The sequence below is a fragment of the Panicum hallii genome, chromosome 5 (genome assembly GCF_002211085.1).
Source record: "Panicum hallii strain FIL2 chromosome 5, PHallii_v3.1, whole genome shotgun sequence".
In the NCBI taxonomy this organism is placed as follows: domain Eukaryota; kingdom Viridiplantae; phylum Streptophyta; class Magnoliopsida; order Poales; family Poaceae; genus Panicum; species Panicum hallii.
Genome location: NC_038046.1, coordinates 48,082,067 through 48,104,637, shown reverse-complemented (window position 1 = coordinate 48,104,637; position 22,571 = coordinate 48,082,067). Strand labels below are relative to the sequence as shown.

Genomic DNA, 22,571 nt, shown 5'->3' with positions numbered 1-22,571 from the left:
CCTCAACATTCCGATACAGCTGATCAGTGAAGCACATCTGAATTGCGCGTTGATAGGTTGCTCCTACGTTTTTCAACCCGAAAGATGTAGTTTTGTAGGCGTATGTCCCGAACGGGGTGATGAACGCGATTTTTATTTGATCTTCCTCCTTGAGCGTGATTTGGTGATATACCGAATAGCAATCAAGGAAGCAGAGGAGTACACAATCCGCCATCGAGTCGACAACTTGATCAATGCGTGGTAGCCCGAAGTGATCCTTTGGGCAATGCTTGTTGAGATCGGTGTAGTCAACGCACATTCTCCATTCAGTATTCTTTTTTCTTACAAGGACGGGATTAGCTACCCACTCTGGAAGGATTACCTCTTTAATAAAACCAGCCGCGAGTAGTTTAGCTATTTCCCATTTAATTGCCTCACTTTTGTCGTGAGCAAACCTTCGAAGGCGTTGCTTTTTGGGCACAGCCTGTGGGTTTACATTCAGACTATGCTTGATCAGTTCCCTGGGCACCCCTGGCATATCCGCTGGTTTCCATGCGAAGATGTCTCGGTTAGCCCAAAGAAAACTGACGAGCGCGAATTCCTATTTCTCATCTAAGCCTGCACCCATAACGGCCTTCTTGGATGAGTCGCCCTCCTGGAGCTGGATCGTCTTCAGGGCCACGTCGCTGGTCGACTGGATGCTAAACTTGCGGGCCTTTCTCGTAGGGATTTCCAGCCCGACCTGGGAGAGTTGTTGCACGGCCGCGAGTACTTCTCCTGAAGCATCCGGCACACGCGCAGTTGAAGCATACTGGATCGCCTCCTGGTTGCAGTCATACGACTTCTTCAAGTCATCCCGGAGAGTGAGTACCTCACTTTGTCCTAGCATCTTGAGAAGCAAATAAACATAATGCGGCACTGCCATGAATTTGGCCAGTGCCGGTTTGCCCAGTATGGCATGATAAGAAGATTCGAAGTTGGCAACTTCGAATTTGATGAACTCGGTGCGGTAGTTCTCCCTCGTGCCGAAGGTGACCGGAAGAACCACCATGCCAAGTGGGTGCACTGCATTACCAGGGACAATGCAGTAAAAAGCAGACTTGCTTGGAACGAGCATGTCCGTGAAGTCCAAACCCATCTTTCTCAAAGTACTGGCGAAGATGAGGTTGAGACCACTTCCACCGTCGATGAGTACACTGGTGAGCCTAACTTCTGCCACCACCGAGTCCAGGACCAGGGGGAACTTGCCGGGCTCCGAGAAGCTTGTCCACTGATCGTCACGTGAGAACGAGATGGGAACCTCCGACCAACGGAGTGGTCATGGTACCACCGGCTCGACAGACATGATCTCTCAGAGGAGCAGTTTCTGTTCCCGCCTGGAACTGAAGTCCTCATCTCCCCCGAAGATGGCGTTGATGGTTTTCGAGGCATCCTGGAACTTCGTGTTGTGCGATTTGTCCCCTTGGTCATCCTCTTCGGGTTCTTTGTCCGCTGGTTTGTTCTTCTTGCCACAACCGGGATTGCTGAATATCCTCCAGAGGTGGTAGCAATCAATTGCCGTATGATTGGCACCTGGATGCTATGGGCATTTATTCTGCAGGAGTTTTTCGAACTCCTCCTACATCATTGTCTTCCTGCCTCGCAAAGGACGATCCACAGCCGCGATGAGGACGTCTAGCTTGCGCTTTCAGGGTGGACCCGAATAGTCCCGCTGGCTCTTGTCGGTACGGTTGTCATTAGGGCGCCTCAGGTTGCCTGGGTCAGTGATGCCGTTGTAGAAGCAGTCGATGATGTCTTCCTCCAAGATATTCGCAATGGTGGCGCGCACGTCGATAAAACAGTGTGTATAGGACCGTAGGAGCTCGTTACGTTCCTATTTACATTGAGCAAGATCGTGATGAGTACCTGCACGGGTGATCGCCCCTTGGAAGTTGTCGATGAAGATTTTCTTGAGCCACTCTCAGGAGTCGATCGAGTTGTTGCTGAGGCTCTCTAACCACGTGAGCGGCGCAGGGTCCAAAGCCATTAGGAAGTAGACGACCTTGGTGATGTTGGAGCCTCCTGCGACTTCAATAGCGGTGGAGTAACAACGTAGCCATTGCTGAGGAGCTTGCTTGCCATCATACTTGGTGATCCCAATCGACTTGAAGCCCTCAGGGTACTTGTAACTGCTGAACCATGCGGTGAACGCTGAAAAATGATCGCTGCAGTCGGTACCCTCTGTCTCGGCTACTTCATGCTCTCTGCGCCTGGAATCAATTATGGATCACATATTGCGTCCTTCATTGATTTTCTGGCGCAGGTCTTCTGGAGGATTCCGATGATTGGCCTGTCGCGGGTTGCCTCCTAGAGGTGGCTGCTGCCTCCTGCCAGTGGTTTGACTCCCATGGGCGTTGTCGTTGTTATTGCTGCATTGAGGTCGAGGGCGGCCGCCTGCCGTTCAACTGTGAGCCTAGCTGCGGTATTCACCCACGTATTCTTCTCTGACGGTGGACGCTGGGTTTTGTTGATCGAGCTGAATCCACGTTCTCTGCGCGTAGCGAAGTGCTTGACGCAGGTTTGGATCGTTACTGCACTCGAGTATAGCGGTTACCCTGGCGATGTTGGCCACAGGAGTTCTGAAGCTCCGCTCGCTGATGGCGGCGAATTCGGCGTCTAGCTCACGATGCATAGATCGCATGCGCTCGTTGACCCTCTTTCGCCGGACTGCGCGGGCTCTGTTCCTGGCCCTCCGTGCCTTATGATCGGCGTCATTTTCATCGCTGGTGTTGGCTGTGGCCTCATCTTTGGATATCATGTCAAGTGCGTCGTTGGGTGCGATGCCATCATCCTCGCCCTCCTCCGCCATCAGCACCTGGCGTGATATGAGCTCATCAGAGCTCGCTTCGACTAGCTCGGTCAACTCCTCTGCCACGGTGGCTAATGGCCTGCCCTTCTGAAAAGGCAAGGTCTCAAGGTGTGCCACAAGTCGTTCTTCATCCTCGAGTAGATCAGAGAGTTTCATGCACTTTCAATGCACGAAACGGCCCTCTGGAGTGGAGGTGATCATCACACCGTTGTCACCAAGATAACCCGCAGCCTCCCGACGTGCGGTGGCTTCGGGCTTTCTGATTCAGAGTAAGTAGTCCAAATCATTTTCCAATGCGGAGAGGGACTCGGAGTTGTTGGTCTTCTGATGTTCAGTGGCCGAATTGCGTAGACCGAGTCGCGATCGGTTACGCAAGTCCTCAGATTCGAGCGGGTCTAATCCGAGGGAGGTTGTTGCAGCGCTAGGCGGAGTCGCATTGACAACGGACTCCTCCACGGTCTTCCTGGCGGAACCATGGGCCAGCAAGTCGTCGAGATTGTCGACGAACTCGTCGAGGTCGCTATGAAAACTCGCTGCGTGAGTTTTCGGCTTCATGTCGACGATGAATCAACGAAAATTGCCCGTACCATCTGCGATGCAAATCCACGAGCTGAAAATGAACGTCGTGCCTTGAGGGGGCACAGCACTGGTGAACTTGAACGATGCCATCGAGTTCGCCGGTGGATCTTCGATGCGCACCCCTACCTGGCGCGCCAGCTGTCGGTGTTTTACCTCCTGCCCACCAAGGGGTATACCCGAAGTGGTAAGTTTTAGGTAGGGTGATGCCGAGATCAGGAACTCGATGGTGTAAGCAACACAAGGTTTAGACAGGTTCGGGCCGTGATGTGCGTAATACCCTACGTCCTGTTTGGTGGTTTATATTGCCTTGGATGTTGATGTTATGTTTTGAGGGGATCCTTACCCGCCCCTATATATCCAGGAGGACAGGATTACATAAATCCTAGTCCGACACCAGCCTAGAAATCGTACTCGAGTAATTTCCTTTTGTACCGGCTAGTCCTACTTCGCATGCGAGTAAAGTACAACATAGATAAGGTAGAGGACATGTCATATCCCCTAATCCTATATGAACTACGTTATATACACAGTCCCGTAGTTCCGGATCTGACATCGTCATTTGCTGAGAAAAATCTGATAAAATTGTCGAACCGTCGAAGCCAGCAACCGCCACCGGCGGCGGACCGCCGTCCGACGCCACGCTGTTGCCGTCATGTTTCTTCTTTCTTCCTCTCTCGGATCCCGTTTCTTCCTCATGATCCGGCTCAATTTGGTACGACATCCCCAATCACATCCCATCCACGATCCAGCGATCGTACCTCAGCGTTCCCGTTCCGCGTTCCGGAACGAAAGTTCCGGGAACGGGGAACGAGGAAAGGTTCCGCGATCCGTGTGACCGTGAATACAACCCACGGGCAGAACATAGGGGATAATCTAGGCGATCCTACTGTCTATCGGGACTTCGGGAGCACTACTACTAATCTACGGAGGAGGAATTCATGTCGGTTTTGCTAGTCGTTGAGAGACCCGTGGGACAGTGGGAGTAATGGAGGAACCGAGGAAATTAGTAATGTAAATCCATGCGAAGCCTAATCCGGCCCAAAACGTAAATAAGATATCCGGCCTGTTCCTCCCTCCTTTACTCTCCCTGCCGTGATCGGCCTCCGCTGTTCCATATACAGCCCATTACCGAGGAACCTGACCCAAACCTGAATTCATGTTTGGCCCGTTATAAATCTACTAGTTTGGTTTGCTTTTCGCCAAGCGGCAGCGGCAGCTCATCAGACACGTCTAAACTGGGCTCGTTTGATCCACTGTGTGCATGGTTTCTATTTAGTCGCATCCAAACCAAACTCAAAACCGGCTGTCAACTTTCCTAAAGAAAAGAAAAGGTTGCTTTTAACTACTCTAGCAACAGCTTCTCAGATGTATTACTTTTTTGGTGATCTGGAGCAGATGGTAACCGGTCATCTTTGGTGTTCAAAGTTGGGGGAAAAAGTGAACTATTGCCTTCACTTTTGAGTTGCACGTAGAATTTGAGCTTGGGGCGAAGTCGAGGGGAATGTGAACAATCTTTTAGATGTCTTTTGCTTTTTTTAAAAAAATAGCATGAATTAATATGTGTGAATCCAACTAGCTCGCAACAAAAAATATGGCAGGGAAGCTGAGGGGAATGTGAAAAATCGTTTAGATATCGTTTTCTTTTTTAAAAATAGCATGAATTGATATGTGTGGCTCCTACTCGCGAAAGAAATGCTTGTGAATCCTACTTGCAAAAAGAAAAAAGTGTGAATCCAGCTGCAAAATAAATCTTGCAGATATTCCTGTTCCACCCCTAGCCTTGAAGATACTTGGAATTTTGTGGCTCACGTACTAGGATCCTAAGTTGACGGCCTGAAACCACAACAAAAAGGAGATAGAGAAAGACATCGGAGTACACCTCTAGGGCTAGCGTCCGACTTTTGTCTCTAGTTCGTTGGTCTATGTCTCTATGATGTGCCCGAATTCAATAGCCAACGCCTGTAGCTGTATTATGCATCAGCATGTCCTTGGGCCTTCTCTCTCTCTCTCTCTCTCTCTCTCTCTCTCTCTCTCTCTAAACCGTTGACTTGCATCAAAACACGTGGGCAAACCCACGTGAGAGTAGCTATGCTGTAACTTTGCATAACTCATTATTTAGTAATTGCTAAAAGGCCCTGCGCGTTTTAATAAATTGGATAACCTAGATACCAAATAAGTTATTTTTGTGAAAGTCAAATGAGTTTCTTTTGACAGCCTCAATCTTGGGCAGGCTTAGAACTATCATGTTCATATCGAAATCTAAGTAGGAGTAAGTAGGAAAATGCATATGCTCGCTTTACCTCACCAAAGTGTCTCGTGACGAGATAAAATGTGCAATATGTGTACAGAAGTATATGACCGAAGTATGAAATAATGTATGAGGTGACAATCTGGAGTACGTTGGTTGCATAGGTTGGTCGCAAAATGATATTTGCCGCGCAAATATACAAATGTGCATGCACTTTTTGTCTCATGTTTTCGATCGCATTAATAAGACCGTACACTTATCCGTACGTACTTGGATGACACCTTGAACAAATTTATGGTACGGAACTATGAAACAATATAGGAGGTGACAATCATATTGCGCAAATATAATAGTTTACAAGTTGCACTTTTGTCTCATATTTTTCATCGCTTTAATAGAACTGTACACTTATCCATAGTACTCTTGAATGACATCTTAAACCAACCGCCAAGTTTGAACTATCATGTTTACGGCATTAATTTTGGGCGGCTGCCAGGTTTAGAACTGTCATGTTTATGTCGAAATCTAAGTAGAAGTAGATAGGAAAATGGTCTTCATCTTAATTAGCAAAGTGTCTCGAGAGAAAATATGCCATGCTAGTACGGAAGTATGAAATAATATAGAAGGCGACAATCTAGAGATACATTGGCCGTATACGTTGGTATACGTTGGTCGCAGACCATAGCATTGGTACTTTCCTGCACAAATACACAAATGCACGTGCTGCACTTTTATCTCATATTTTTCATCGCATTAATTGAATCGTACACTTATCCGTAGTCGTCTTGGATGACACCTTAAACCAATGCGTGGTACGGAAGTATGAAACAATCCAGGAGACGATAATCCATAATGCAGTAGGTGACAATCTAAGTAGGCGGCAATCCATAGATGCGTTGGTTGTAAGCGGAGTTATTGATAATTTGTCGCGCATAAATATTAGTGTATATTTTTCATCGTATTAACAGAACCGTACACTTATCCATAGTACTCTTCAACGACATCTTAAACCAACGGCCAAGTCCGAGCTAGATCTAGTTTTAGCCCATCCTAATTTTTACACAAATATCCGAAGAAATGGTGATCTGAAAACCTGTAATAAACTCATCTATTTATACGCGAATATTGTCATGAGTGACGAAAACATGAAACACGGCGGGTCTCAATGTTAATCTTTCGTCCATTGCCAGTTTTACTCGACAATGAGGTTTCTACCATGAGCATGAACAATTCGTTCGTGGGTACGAAGGTTATGAGTTCACACTACCACAAAGGCACAAAAACTAGCTAAAACGGAAAACATTGCAAATGGCGAGTAACCACTTGCGAAGCAAATGTAGCAAAACCTTTACTACGGACGCCTTTTGACAATGTCAATGTGACTGTCACTTGCACGTTAACCCCTGGATGAACAATAGCCACGCGAGGTCCTTGGCAACAGTAGAGGGTCTTTTCTACAATCGCCAAACTAATTTCCCCAGTGGTGGGGGAGGAAAGAAAAGAAAAACAGCGAAGAGGAAGGAAACTCCGGTAAAGACCAAAACCGGGGGCAGCCCCCTCCCAGCAGCTGTTTCACAATCCAGTCCTCCGCAGGCCGTCCCGGATCTTCTGCGGCCACCGCAGCCCACCCCAAGAGCACCACACAGAAGCGCACGCCGCGTGAACCGGAAGCGCGTCGGCGCAGGGCATCCCAGGCGGTTTCGCGGCCCTGTGGGCTCCCACCGCTGGAACCGGGGCGGCGCGGGGGACAAAACCGAGTACCCGAGCCGCTGCCGGGCGGTCGCAGCCGCACGGGCGAAACCGGCGGCGAGCGCCCACACGGCTGCCCCCATAAAGACTCCCTCCCCGCTGCCGCTTTCCAACGGCGGAGCGGTCGAGAGCCGAGGGCGAGCGATCCAGCGAGCGAGAGGAAGAGAGAGTGCGGGCAGCTTTGGAGAGATTGGGGGTTTGGCGATGGAGAGGGGCGACGGGGGAGGAGGCATGGCGCCGCGGGGCGGCGGCGGCGGCGTGGTGGGGTCGGCGGCAATGCTAGGGCTGGACATGCACCTGGCCCCGCAGCAGATGCACCAGGCCGCCGCGTTCCAGCAACAGCCGCAGGCGGAGCACCACCACGGCGGGTTCCAGCTGCACCAGCCGGCGCCGGTGAGGCACCAGCAGCAGCAGCAGCAGCAGCAGCCGCCGTCGTTCTCGCCCTACTCCAACACGTCGTCGTCCAGGGTCGTCACGAGCGCGGCGGGGGTCGGGCACGACGACGAGATGGTGGGCAACGGCTGCTTCGGCGGGAAGGCCGGAGTGGTGCAGCAGCAGCAGCAGCAGATGGCGGCGGCGGCGGGGTGCCCGTGGACGCGGATGAAGTGGACGGACTCCATGGTGCGCCTGCTCATCACGGTGGTGTACAACGTCGGCGACGACGGCGACGGCGTGGCGCCGGCTGGCGGCGCGGGTGGAGGCAAGCCGGCCAAGGCGGGCTCGTCGGCGCACGGGGGGCACGGGCACGGCCACGCGGCGGCGGCGCAGCAGCAGCAGAAGAAGGGCAAGTGGAAGTCGGTGTCGCGCGCCATGGGGGAGAAGGGCTTCACGGTGTCGCCGCAGCAGTGCGAGGACAAGTTCAACGACCTCAACAAGCGCTACAAGCGCGTCGTCGACCTGCTCGGCCGCGGCCGCGCGTGCCGGGTGGTCGAGAACCACGCGCTGCTCGACGCCATCGACGACCTCTCGGCCAAGGCCAAGGACGAGGCGCGCAAGCTGCTCAGCTCCAAGCACCTCTTCTTCCGCGAGATGTGCGCCTACCACAACGGCGGCGGGCCGCACGCGCCGCCGCACGCCGCCGCGGGGGGCGACGCCGCCTGCCTCCACCACCCGCCGCCGGCTCCCGCGGCCTCGTCCGCCGCCCGCCACGCGCAGCAGCAGCAGCACCTGGCGGCCCCGTCCCCGCCGGGGATGAAGGACTCCTCCGCGGACGACGACGACGACAGCGATGACGCCCTGAGCAACAACGGGGACGACGACGAGGAGGACTACGGCGACGACGACGAGGACGGCCACGTGTACCCCCTCAACCACCACGCCCACCACCACCACCACCACAACGGCGGCGGGCGCGGCAAGCGCGGGCGCGGCGAGGACAGCGGCGCGGCTGAGGACGACAACGAGGACGACGCTGGCGGGAAGCGCGCGCGGGCGGCGGCTTCGGTCGAGCAGTCGGCGGTGGTGCAGCAGCTGAAGGGCGAGCTCGCGGCCGCGACGGCTGCGGCGGCGGACCCGCAGCAGTTCCGGTGCTGGGTGCGGCGGCGCGCGGTGGAGGTGGAGGAGCAGCAGGTGGCCCTCGAGTCCCGCGGCTTCGAGCTGGAGACGCAGCGCCTCAAGTGGGAGCGGTTCCGCGCCAACAAGGAGCGCGACATGGAGCGCGCGCGGCTGGAGAATGACCGCCTCCGCATCGAGGGCCGCCGCATGCTGCTCCTGCTCCGCCACAAGGACATCGAGCTGGACATGGCCGAGGCCAACTCGTCGTCCGTGGACCACCACCCCGCCGCGTCGCCGCTCGCGGCGCACTACCAGCCCCAGCCGATGGGGTCCAGCCCGTCCACCGCCGGCCACCCCAACTAGCTAGCCGCCGTGCGAGAGCCCCTTTCCATTACCGGTAGCGGTTCTTTTTTAAAAAGGAAAACTTTAGTGCTATTGTAGTAGGAGTTCGCTTCTTTGGACAAAAAGACAGTAGCAGCATTGTGCTCATGTTTCAGGGTTTCAGGGCCTAGTGTCAGGATTTCAGCGTCTGTTCATAGGGGAATGGGATGGCCGGCCCTGTGGAGCAGTGTGCTAATGCATGGAGCGGTGTGCTAATCGATGTGCTTAATACTCCGAATTCCGAATGCCTGCACCTGAGATTGAGAAGCGTTTGCATGGAACAGTGTGAGGATCGGTGCAGGTGGTGTGCCAACGAAGAACTCCGTCGCGGCTCGCGACCTGCATCCGCCGCCACAATGGCAAGCACCAGCGAGGAATCGACGATGATGATAAGTAGTTAGGTTGCCATTTTACCAATAGCATGGAATAGCATGGCTGGGAACTGAGGTAACTCGAGCGGGAGAGCCATGTTACGGGTGGTTTTATTGTATGTTTGTAATGTAAGTGAACGTGTAAAAATAAGTTGTTGTATCCTACTGATTGATTAATAAAATCCTACGCCTAGATTCATTGTGCTAGCAAAGTAAGATCCACGGTGGAATCTGTTCCGAATGATCATAGGATCGAGGGATTCCAAGACCCTCCTTGAGCTGGCAACCTTTGTAGCAACGACTTATTTCTACAATTAGCTAGTATTTCTTTTTCTCATTTGCTGTTGATTGCAATCAATTGACTCAGCAGATCTTGTCATTCCTGAACACAAAGATCCATTTTACTCCCCTTTTGGAATATCTTTTGTAATATTGAGTTACTGACAGTGTTCATAAATGATCAAGAAATATGACGTTAGAAGTTTACTCTTATATATTAATTGGTTTGTGTCATGGATGTTGATTTGTACCACATACAAGATAAATGCTAGAAAAAGTATCCTTTTCGCCTACAAAGTATATATAGTCGAAAGGGTCACAACATCGAGTCCACTCTAGGGCCCTTGAAAGTATAGAGTCGATCCTGAGCAAAGAATACAAGCTGGACATAGGAAAGATAAATAGATTTCGGTTCAGGGATGGTGAATGGAAAGAAGGAAAACATATGATAGATAAAAGAAGAGATCACAAAGCAGATCAGACCTTCCAAAAATTCAACAAACAAAGATTAACAAGGTGATGAACAGTGGAAACATGAGAATTTTTACTTTTTTGTAATCAAAGTCTTCTAACTTTGACCAAGTGTATAGAAAAAAATACCCTAACACCTACAATATCAAATTTGTCAATCAAATCCACCATAAGATATGTCCTGATAGTGTTTATTTGGTATTGTAGATCAATATATTTTCAGCCAAACTTAAAGAAGTTTGACTTATAACAAAACTGAAACACAATGTTTCAATATAGTGCAGATAACGTGCTATAGCGGTTCTAGCAAATTACCGCCACAACAATGTTGCACTAAATAGTGGCGCTATGTCGGCTGAGCAGAGCTCTTTATTGCCCGCTATTTAAAATATTACTAACATGACTTATATTTTAATTGAGATGGAGGAAGTAGAAAATATATTCATATTACATCTTTCACAAGTACATCGACGGTACTCGAAGTTGTTTTGAGGGTGTTGCTATATATGGCTTCCTACTTGTGCACCTCGAGGGCTATATATCATTAATCACATATTTTATATGGTGTACTAACATGGCCATTTCTCCCTTCTATCTCTTATCTATACAATCGACCGTTGCGCTCCGCTCCGCATGACATGTGGGTCACACTTTTTTCTCGTATATAATGTGGGGGTAAAAATTGGGTGGCATGAGTACTATGTAGATGCCTATTACCAGGTGCACCAACTTTCTAAATAGCATTGTTGTGTGTACCGGCAATGGTTACAACGACAACTATGCTTTGTAACATTTTAGTATAAAAATAATAGAAAACAAAAAATGTATATGAGGTCAGTGAGAGCCAATGGAAAAGGTAATAGAGTAATTTAGAAACACTACTCTAAGTACTACTACATTGACCACGGGTATAGTATTGAAATCTAGACTATTAAATTTGAAGGCGAGAAATTAGAGGTTTAGACGTGGATCAACACAGATTAGACGTTTAAAACACAAATGATCCACTTAATAAATTCAAGGATATAAGCTGCAAATTGATAGTTCATCCAGGGATCACCACATCACTTACTTTGTTTAAGCATAAAACGCTTTAAGTGTCTGATGACAAGATAAGAAAAAAACACCATGATCTCTACTACTAACAAAAACTAATTGAGTGACAATTTTTTTATTTCGATCTTCTCCCACCCCACCTTTATCATTCTACTGGAAGATCTCCGCCGTCATATTATTTTCCGCGTCGCCCCCTGCTACTCATTCACTCCGCACGCCGCAGCCCCTCCGATCGTCCAAACCACATCCTCTGCCCTCCGCTCCCCTCCTCCTGATCCCGTATGCTCTCCTCCGACTGCTGCGCCGCCGCCGCGCCACTCCGACTCCTGCGCCGCCCGCTCGGCACCCCCCGTCCTCCGCCGCGCTGCCGGAGCGCGAGCCGTGGGCCCGTGCGCTCGGCACCCCCTTCCTGGCCTCCTCTGTCACGACGCCGGGCCTCCTCCGCTCCCCCTCCTTCGCCGCGCGCTGCGGCCCCCGCGCTCGGCACCCCTCTCCCGTCGACGGGGTCCCCGTCCCGGCCACCAAAATCCGACGACTTGTACGCACCTCCAGCCCGCTCGTGCTCTCCTTCGTGGCGGATGTCGTTGCTAACGCGCGCGCTTGAATGGGGTTTGCGCAAGACGCGAAGGTGCCGCCGGTCGAGTCTGGGAGGAGCTGCTGTACGAGTTGCTCTGGTGTTATTTGGGGAAGAAACGAGCAAAAGAAATTAGGGGATCACAAATTGCTTCTTCCTGGCTGGAGGAGATCTATTGCTGTGCTTGCGTGGGAAGAGGAGAAGCAGGCTGCCAGCAGCCGCAACGCCAACCTGCTGTTGTGCTTGCGTGCTTGCTTCAAAGGCAATGGCGGGAATCATAGCCATTAGTCCTAATTGTTGCGTGATTGATGAGAGGAACGTCAAGAGAGTATAAGATGATCGCTGAGATTGTTGAGGTTGGGCTACGGACGCTGGGGGAGCTCCGGGCCTCCGGTTGGCAATTTTGGTGGAGGGGATCGGATGTGGTAGCTGGAGGTAGGAGATGGTGGGTGGGTCCACGCTCGGTGCAGAGGAGGCAGCAGCGCGGTCTCAATGCTGGATACTGCGCTCCTCCATGCAGCTCAATATTTCTCACATGTGTTGCATATTTCGGAACCACTAGGATGAAGTGAATTTAAACCATGGAGCGATCATCCGGGAAAATAGTATAACCATAGGAACTATATGGCTCTGATCTAATTAATTAGATGTCTCTAACTCGTTGGTAGCCTATCGAAAGGCGCATAGGGGCCCTGTGATGAGGGGTTCGCTGCCTACCAAGGGTGTACGCATGGCTATGATCACGTTTTGGGGGAGATTCACTCACGCAGCTGCTGAAACTTGGTTACCACTTGTTAGGGAGTTTTTTAAGTGAATCACTGCCACCCACCTTGGAAGTATCCAAGAGGCTAGCTACCTCGGGCAGCAAGGGAGACACAACTTGTCGGTAAAGTGTACAACCTCAATAGAGTATAAAACTGATATATTAGCTGTGCTTACGATTAAGAGCGGCTCGAACCCTCACATGACAACTTAAATTGAATCTATGGTTAATTCAACAGTTTATTTGTTCCAAGCTCCAACAGTTTATTTGTTCCAAGCTCCTTTTATTTATCTCTTTGTTTCATAAATGTGGGATAACTGCTATCTGAATGTTCCAAGATGATGTGGAGTTTCTGAAGATTGCTAACCCTGAACTGGATCAAGACACGTCTGTTTCATGTGTCTATTATTGGATTCGACGAAATGTAGAAAGTCCAAGCTATTCCGGGCATGAAGATGAGATGAAGTGTCAATTTTCTAGGCGCTCCAGGGATTATCTCCTCTATTTTTCCACGGATGCAAAAATTCTTCAGTTATGGAAACACTGGTTCTATGGAGTAGCTTGGTTTTTAGGTTTTCCGTAGAATGTCTTTATTCTCCCTAAGTGATGCTATTTGTTTCTATGGTTTCAAAGCTTGTGATTTGAACATGGAAACACTGGTTCTGCGGAGTAGCTTCTTATTATGTGGCCTTACTTATTACATGAGGCACATTCGCTATTGCTTACTAGGTTTGATACTTACGGCTCTTGGCACAAAGGCTTGAAATGCCTTTTTGGGTTAAGTGCTTGCAAATTACAGGAATTTGCAGAGGCGAATTGGACTTGGAATCTAGCTTGCTTTGTTGTGTCGAGTGCTTAAATTATAGGAATTTACAGATACAAATTGGTCTTGGAAGTTGGGATGTAACTTGAGGATTACTAGGTTGAGCTTGGAATGCACCTTGCTTTGTTTAATTTGAAAATTACATACTTCAAATAACTATTTTCGTGGACTTTATGTACTGCATTTAAATTATTTCGCTGCCTGTAGTAAATGTTTCGTATGATGAAATAAATGATCATAGAGAATTTGTTTCACCCGTAGCAACACACGGGCACATACCTAGTCAACATAAAAAGGGTGATGATGTGGAATCATATAATTAGGGATGAAAGCAAATATGGAAACTCTTGATAACAGGGCTTGTTTTCAAGGTTTTTCTCATAATCCGGAGCAAAACAAAATTAAAATTGATAACTGCAAAAGAGAAATAGAAGTGATAAAAAATGGAACTAATAATGGAGAAAAATCTAGGAAATTTAGATCATTTTAAAGTATTCTCATATGTCACCAATAATTACCACCACTAAAGTTCTCATTTCTCTTCCTATACTACCTACCGAACCACCCACAAGGTTTAATAGGGTAAAAGGCCAACCGAACCTATCTATGGCTCGACCTTGTCTTATGATCGAAAGAACATCTAGGCTCGTTTAGTAAGTTTTGGTTGATTAATGACATACGCTTGTGAAACTAATGCTATCTATGAGCATGATGAGCAGGTACTACATGTGATAGATGAATTAATATGATATTATCTATGAGCATGATGAGCAGATATGATATAAATTTAATTATAATTACTTCATATGATTTTTCATTTATATTCATTGTTTTTCCTCCTTTGCATCGCACCATGATATTTCTCTGATATGTTTTTAATTGCATCCTATAGTTTTTTCAACTCGTTTTCAGCCCATATATAGTGACTTAGTGAATCTAGATTTAGTCATTCTAACTTTTATCTTATTAGTTGTTGATTATTTCTTTGCATATTAAATTGGTGTCATTCTGCTTTGTTGGCTATCTAACTTAATAGAGGGAGAGATCCATAAAGGTAAAAGGCAAAAGAAAAAAAGGTCGGTGCTAATTCACGAGACAAATCTATTAAATCTAATCATTCTATCATTAGCATATGTTTACTGTAGCACATCATGGTCAAATTATGGACTAATTAGATTTAATAGGTTCATCTTGTGAATTAGCCTCCATTTATGCAATTGGTTTTGTAATTAGATTATATTTAATATTTTTTATTGGTATCTAAATATTCAATGTGACGGGACTAAAATTCAGTGCTGAAACCAAACAGACCCTTAGACATCCATCTTCTACGATACGAATCTTAGTATAAACTATTTTTTTACGGAAAATGGATAGGACCAGCAGTTGAAATACCTCTTATTCAACCTGCTGGACTTGGCGGCCGCCACGTATGTGAAATTGTTTTAGTACGTACGATTTTCATCGCTCGGCTGGAGTCGGCTGGCGAAGCTACCTGCCTTAGATTTTTACCCTTTCCACGACGGTTTGATTGCCGATTGCGTGCGTTGCGTTGCGTTGCCGCCTTGCCGGGTCATGGATAGGGACGAGAATGTGAATACAGATATCCGATATCCGTATCCATTTAAACATCAATATGGATATCCGTATCCAAATTCGAATTTAATATGGTAGTAAAGTGGATACACCCGAATCCGATTTTCATTCTTTATTCTATCCGATTCCACATTCGTATTCGATAATATCCGACACTATTCGTATCCGTTTTCAGTAGAACTATTTAAAAATCATATTTATTTTCCATAACCAATAATAGAACTATTTAAAAAGTCATATTTATTTTTCATAACCAATAATATTAATTTTTATAATAAAGTTATAAGAAGATTAAGTTTACTCGTACAGATTCTTATTTTATCTATTTATGGGTGAAATTACTTTTATAATTTTTTATTATATATTAATTAAAAATGTTTATATATTTATTGAAAATATATTTTAATTTCTAGTTTTTTATATATTTATTTATTAAAATATTTTTTGATAAATAAGTTATTTTTGACTAGCTATATTTGTTATATTGTCATACTTTAGTTTGTACATATACAATGATTTTATATTTAAAACTATCAATAAAAAATAGCTTAATGTTATCCTATATATAAAGTAAATATCCGAATTTGAATCCGAGGCATCCGTTTTGCATTCGAATTCAAAAATATTCAAATCTATATCTGCATTTGAGTTAAAATATGATAAAAAATGCTATCCAAATCTGATCCGTTTCGATCTCCGCGTGCTTTGCATGTTGGTGTGCTGGCGCAACCGTGGCGCGCCTCGGTTCCCCTAGCTGCTGGTCGACTTGGATAAGTTCTGTCCTTGCGTTTTCATCAGACGACGCGGGACTACTACGCAATCGGTAATGTATCATCAGATACCACAAATTTACACATGTTCAGTTCACATATTTTGCACCTCTGTAAATAACACACCGCATGAGTGACCTTTTGCAGACCATCAGCACTGACTAAAACTGTATCTGGACAGACTCCAACCGAGAGCCTTGGGAATGGAAGCACAAATGCTGAACAGGTACTACAAGAACTTCTTCGATTTTTACTTCAACTGCTGTACTATGCTAACACTGCCTTTAACAATCTTTGGGAACACCTGCATTTTTTTTTAAAAAAACTTACTCCTTCATATGCATACACAGGCCATGTATCAATGCAACCTACTACAAGACTAAGGTAGCATCTCCTACCATACGTTAGGCTACCGTGCAGACCATGCATGATCTACGGCATCATAATTCTATGTAATAGCTGTAGACGAACTGCTGTTTGTTTAGCTAAACCTATAGCTACTTTACTGACAAAGACCGTTCGTTGATTACCCTTTTTGCTCGAGCGGGAGGCCTCAGTAATGGCTCGTGGAGGGGAAAAAAATAAACCACTGGTGGCTGGCTGGGCCTAACGAACTACCCACGTAGGCGGAAGCCCATAAAGTGATATTCACGAGGGGCCCAACACCAAGCGGAGACGTGGCCCGTGTCTCGCTCTCGCCGCGCCTGCCGCCCGCCCGCATCCGCGCTCTCTTCTTGGTCCAGGGGCCTTCCACGCCTCGGGTCCCCGCCTCCCCCCCTTCGGCCTTTCCCATGGCGTCCAGGGATCTCCGGCGCCTGCTTGATGGCGCCGCGCTCGTCGCCCGCGAAGCCACGAGGGGCACCTCCCCACGCGACGTCCTCAGGTCCGCTCTCCTCGCCGCTACCGACCTCGCCGGCCTCACCAAGGGCACCCCGCGCCGCCCGCAGGACCCTCCAGGCGCTGGGCCGCACCCCGCCACCGAATCCTCCCGCCCCTCCTCCTCCGTGGTATACTTCACCCACGACGATGCCGCTGCGACCCAACAAGAGCCCCCGTTGGAGCGGCCGCCGCCCCTGTCCCCGCCGGCGCAAGAGCCCGCACACCCCGCGCGGACGCAGATCACCGGAACTGGTACAGCCGCCGCCGTGGTAGCTGAACCAGCTGCCGTAGCGGCGGCAAGTCCCGATCCTGTGGCGGCTCCTCCTGAGCCCTCTCCTTTGCCCCCACAGGCGCCCCCTCTGCCCTCACCAGCGTCAGTGGAGAAGAGGCGGCGGCTACGGGAGCGGAGGGTTCCGTCCACGCCCTTCACCAGAGCCCTAGGGTAAGTTACCAAGCCATGCATTCGTCTCAACTGAAATTTGAAAGAATGCATGTTCGCTTTAATTTGCTCATAGGCGTCCATCTCAATTTGAAAGAGGTGATGAATGAATTGTGCTGTTTTTTGGTGATGTGTGGGAACAATTAAGGTTTGCAGGACTGGGTGCCGGGCTAGCATGGGGCACCGTTCAGGAGTCGGCCCGCCGGGTGATGTACGGCGCACCGGTGGACAAACAGGGCAAGCAGTCAGCGCTGTCGCCATTCTTGTCCGATCAGAATGCTGAGCGTGTTGCCCTTGCGCTCTGCCGGATGCGTGGAGCGGCACTCAAGGTGGGCCAGATGCTGAGCATTCAAGATGAATCCCTTGTGCCTCCGCCGGTAGTATCTCGAATCTGATGCTGCAATTTTGGGTTTTTCGCTATTGTTTTATGCTTGTTTTATCATCTTATTGTGATCTGCCAATCAAATTGATGTTGGCTGACTTAATGTAGGTATTGGCAGCTCTTGATATTGTTCGTCAAGGTGCTGATGTCATGCCAAGGAAGCAGCTAAATTCAGTCCTTGATGCCGAGCTTGGTACTGACTGGTCCTCCAAGTTGCGGAGTTTCGACTATGAGCCGCTAGCCGCAGCTAGCATCGGGCAGGTTGGTTTGGCAGAGGACGTTGCCCTCCATGCTAAACTATTCACTGAATGTGAAATTTGAGCATTAACCTCAGCACTATCTGATACTAAATATGTTGTTGGCTGCTGCTCTCATTGTCAACCCATATCCTTTGCTTATCTATTGCCCATTTTTGTTTCAACCAGGTCCATCGGGCGGTTTTGAAGGACGAGTCAGATGTTGTCATGAAAATACAATACCCTGGGGTTGCAGATAGTATAGAAAGTGATATTGAGAATGTTAGGCTACTTCTAACTTATACAAATCTCATCCCTAAAGGTCTTTTTCTTGATAGAGCTATGAAGGTAAATCCTTTTCTTCATTATTTTGATAGAGATACAGATGATTCACTCTGTTTTTTTTCTCATCGTATTTCTGCCTGCGTTTTGGCATGCTTTTGTATTGTTTATTCTTTCTGTCAAAATCGTATTTGTTGTGCAAATGGACGACATTGTAATGTGATGTACTTGCACATATGAGTATGTTATAAGCTCTTTTCTGTATGAGATGAACCAATGCTGATCTTTACTCATTATACAAATTAAAAAAATTCAAAACGAAATGTGGAATTTCTAATAGTCGCATCCAGCAAGTTGCTGTCCTTTACAATCTCTGTTCATACATTCTATAATCTTATGGGTCAACTACGCATACTGATCATACGTTGGTATTTTCTGTATCATAACTTCTACTCTTCTAATAGAAACCAAATGACTTGTCACATTGATGCAAATTTATAACATACAGAGAATAAGCTCCTTGATATTCATGTTATATAATTCAGGTGGCAAAGCAGGAGCTGGCAAGGGAATGTGATTATGTGTTAGAAGCAAGTAACCAGAAGCGTTACAAAGAATTGCTATCTGATAGTGATGGCTACTATGTCCCAAAGGTCATTGATCAATTATCTAGCAAGAAAGTACTGACCTCCGAGTTTGTTCCAGGTATTTTGAGCAAAACTGCTATGATTTTGCCCTGTGTATGTATTGTTTAATATTACCGGATTAAATTATGACATTTTTTAGATATGTTCAACTATTTAGTGTAATTCCATAAGTAGACTTGGGATCCCTTTACTCTTGTGATATATGGCGTATCCACTTCAACCTACTTTGCTTTTAAATGTTGAGCATGAAATGCTGGCATACGGACAATTTGAAGTTACCCTAGATATCAGTATCTTAAACTAACCATATAACCAAAGAGAGGCAAAAGTGTTTGTTATGGAGTTCCTTATAAAGCCTGATTATTTTGCAGTACGCATTCCAACAGAGAGCTTGAACATATTATGCCTTTACTAGACAGTTGAATAAAAGGATTGACTGGTTCACTAGTTTGTCTCCGTGAATTTTGTAATTAGAATTATGCTTCAATAGCCTCTTATGGTCATAGAATAGAACTGTCATATTTCAGGTTTCAGCTATGTGGCAATAAACTCACTAACCATTGAAGAATAAAACAATTTTGTTTATGCTAATTAGTTTTGGACTTCATGGCAAATGGTTCCTATGTTTATTTTATCTGCAAGGAAGTTAAATTAATGAACTGAAACATGTTAAATATACTTCTAATATTAGGATCAAACTATGCAACAGTATTTGATGTCTTCTGCTGCTCACTCTTTCTTTATGAAATTGAGAACTGGTATATTTTGTTGGGAGATCCTAACATCTGCACCTACCTGTTGGTTCTGTACAGGGGTCCCTATTGATAAGGTTGCTCAGTTAAGCCAGGAGACCCGCAATTATGTTGGTTGTAAACTGCTTGAGCTTACAATAAAGGAGTTATTTGTCTTCAGATTCATGCAGGCATGTGTTGGCTTTCATTCGATCTGCTAAATTCCTAAATAACTAATACTTAGAGCTTGCAGTACGTATAATCTGCATCGTACTAAAGTCCCATCAAGGCATCAATTGCTAATTTGTAGTGCAAATGGTCAAAGGTTGAAGACCTGTCATGTACACTACTCTTTTTATGCTGACCTTTGGTTACTTATTTGGCGCAGACTGATCCAAATTGGAGTAATTTTCTGTATGATGATGCTACAAGGAAATTCAATCTGATCGACTTTGGGGCAGCTCGTGATTTTCCAAAGCGCTTTGTAGATGATTATCTACGCATGGTACATACTGAGAACCAATGCACCCTTCCATTATCAGAATTCTGCCATATCTGCTGCTTTCGAGATGGTTGGTTTCTGATTTCTTGTATTTTCGCTCAGGTCATTGCCTGTGCAAACAAAGATCGGGCTGCTGTCTTAGAGATGTCCCGCAGACTTGGATTCCTTACTGGCGAGGAACCAGAAGTCATGCTGGATGCTCATGTCCAAGCAGCCTTCATTGTTGGTGTGCCGTTTGCAAAGCCAGGTGGCCATGATTTTCGAGCAAACAATATCACACATAGTGTTTCCAATCTCGGGGCTACCATGTTGAAGCACAGGCTGACCCCACCACCAGATGAAGTTTACAGCCTGCATAGAAAGCTGTCAGGTGCATTCCTGGCTTGCATCAAGATTGGGGCAGTTGTGCCCTGCAGAGAGATGTTGTTCCAAGTTTATGAGCAATATAATTTCAGTGACGATTATTCTGATGTAGCATCTAGTACTGCATAGATTACCTTTTGTTTGGGGACATGCCAAATAGTTCATTGTCGGCTGCGGCTCATTTTTCTTGGGAGCTTGGCAGTTCATTCATATTTGGGGTTTAAAAAGGTGAAAGGTTGTGTTCTTGGTTTGTAAAGTCTGTTTGGATGAGCTAAGTAGGAGATTGTACAATGTGCTCAGAGTAGCCTTTCACCAGATAGTGGTGGGGTTTTATTTGTACAAGTTTTTTAAAGGAGGAATAAAGACAATGGAACAAAGTTTATTTTTCGCAGGTATTTTACGCAGTTCATGTTGGAACTGTATTATTCCAATACTCGAGCCATGGGAATTTTACTGGAAAACATTTCAATTCATCCTAATTCCAAGTAACCAAACAGGCCCTTGATGTAGGGCAATGAATTCATTCAAACATATTGACGCTGTCCCAACAAGGTTAAATCTGCCTACGGCGTTGAGCTGTTTGTCACACGGGTACCCATGATAAGAAACGTCTTGAAGGAGTCTTAGCACAAAATGTGGCTGTAGTTTAGTGGTGAGAATTCCACGTTGTGGCCGTGGAGACCTGGGCTCGAATCCCAGCAGCCACAAGTTTCACCTTTTTATTAGTTTTTTGTGCCTTCTGTTTAACGATCCCACGGCGCACTTGGGCCTGTGTTAATGGCCCGTTGCACCGAAGCTTCTGTTGACAATATAGGCCATTGCAGTATAAATTATGATGAATACATAAACCAGCATGTATAGATCTAAAACCAGCATGTATGGATCTAATATACTAGATAATATAAATAATATAGCTAGAATGTCATTGTACATGCTTAAGAAGTAGATGAGATCACAGAATATGGTGCCGCTGCTAGAGACGACGAAGGCAGTTGGCCCGTGAGGCGACGGAGTTGGGTGGAAGACGTGTCGTGAGTAGCGCGAAGTGCTTCCCAAAAATTTTATTCGCCCTTTCCTGGTGCAGGATCCTAAAGGTAAAGTGTTATGGAGATCTAATCTCCCATTTGCCGATGCACGCTAGCGCTCGGGATGGAGAAGGCTACGGTGGCGGCGTAGCAGTGAGAAGAGGTAAAACTCTAGCTTATTTTGATGTATTTTTAGTGGAGGCCGTTGGTATAGGAAAGCCAACCGCCATCCCTTTGCTCCACGAGCAAGGTGAGACTAAACTTGCAGCACATCCTCTTGTATACATGGGCTATTGAGATTTACCATAATTTCTAAAGTTGTTAATGGGTCAAGCCCACTAAAATTCCAGCAATTCCCCACTAGATCTCAAATACCCATTTACAATTTTGCTTGTTCTTACCACTGTTTAATATATTAGTGTTTCAGCAGAGACAGGTAAGTTGAACTTCTGCCTAGAGCTTCAAGGTATGCTTATTCACAACTTGACAATAGACTATGCCTTGGAATTGAGTTTTTTTACGAACAAGTTTCACTCAAAGTCATAACCAATACAAAGCTACTAGTAGCCTACCCCTCGGGTGGAGCATATACATCGTACTCCCTGATCTCTTCATAATCTTGCTAGAGATTACCCAAATCTCATAGACTGCGACGTTTAACGTCAGGCTCATATAAGTGTGTTCTATTAAAATGTTGTAGGACAGCACCTTTGCTTATCAAAGCTGTCGGAGGTTTTCTTTAGCCGGGTGGTGGAGTGCACCCGCCTAATCCTAGTTTAGGATGAGTTTGGGGGAAATCAAGGAATGCTAGATCAAGGGGCATATGAACACGGAAAGCACACAAGAGTTTAGAGTGGTTCAGGCCGCCAGAGCGTAAAACCCTACGTCCACTGTGAGATGTATTGCCTGAGCTTGTGAATCTTCTGTGTTTGTGGAACTTGTGTGAGCTTGGGAAGCTTGAGACTTGAATTCTAACATTCGCACTCTCTCTTTTATAGGCTCAAGGGGAGCGCGTACACTGAGCAGGGTCCCAATAAGTGGACCCGGCGACATATTAAATAACATACACATTGGAGCCTTAAATGCCACAGATTCGAAAATCTT

General features: G+C 46.9%; 2 protein-coding genes and 1 non-coding gene across 3 annotated transcripts; all 3 read left to right on the top strand.

The window, feature by feature from the left end:
- Positions 1-7,352: 7,352 nt before the first annotated feature.
- On the top strand, positions 7,353-9,842 carry LOC112891952 (stress response protein NST1-like). The gene has a single exon (XM_025958967.1). It carries the CDS (start codon positions 7,608-7,610, stop codon positions 9,258-9,260), a length of 1,653 nt encoding a protein of 550 aa, XP_025814752.1. The 5' UTR covers positions 7,353-7,607; the 3' UTR covers positions 9,261-9,842.
- Positions 9,843-16,678: 6,836 nt separating this feature from the next.
- LOC112893829 (protein ABC transporter 1, mitochondrial) lies at positions 16,679-20,837 on the top strand. The gene is made up of 8 exons (XM_025961331.1): positions 16,679-17,302; positions 17,448-17,676; positions 17,790-17,942; positions 18,107-18,265; positions 18,745-18,904; positions 19,659-19,768; positions 19,966-20,082; positions 20,182-20,837. Exons 1-8 carry the CDS (start codon positions 16,773-16,775, stop codon positions 20,569-20,571), a joined length of 1,848 nt encoding a protein of 615 aa, XP_025817116.1. The 5' UTR covers positions 16,679-16,772; the 3' UTR covers positions 20,572-20,837.
- Positions 20,838-21,077: 240 nt separating this feature from the next.
- TRNAH-GUG lies at positions 21,078-21,149 on the top strand. Its single transcript has one exon. It is a non-coding gene; the product is annotated as a tRNA-His (tRNA).
- The last annotated feature ends 1,422 nt before the right edge of the window (positions 21,150-22,571 follow it).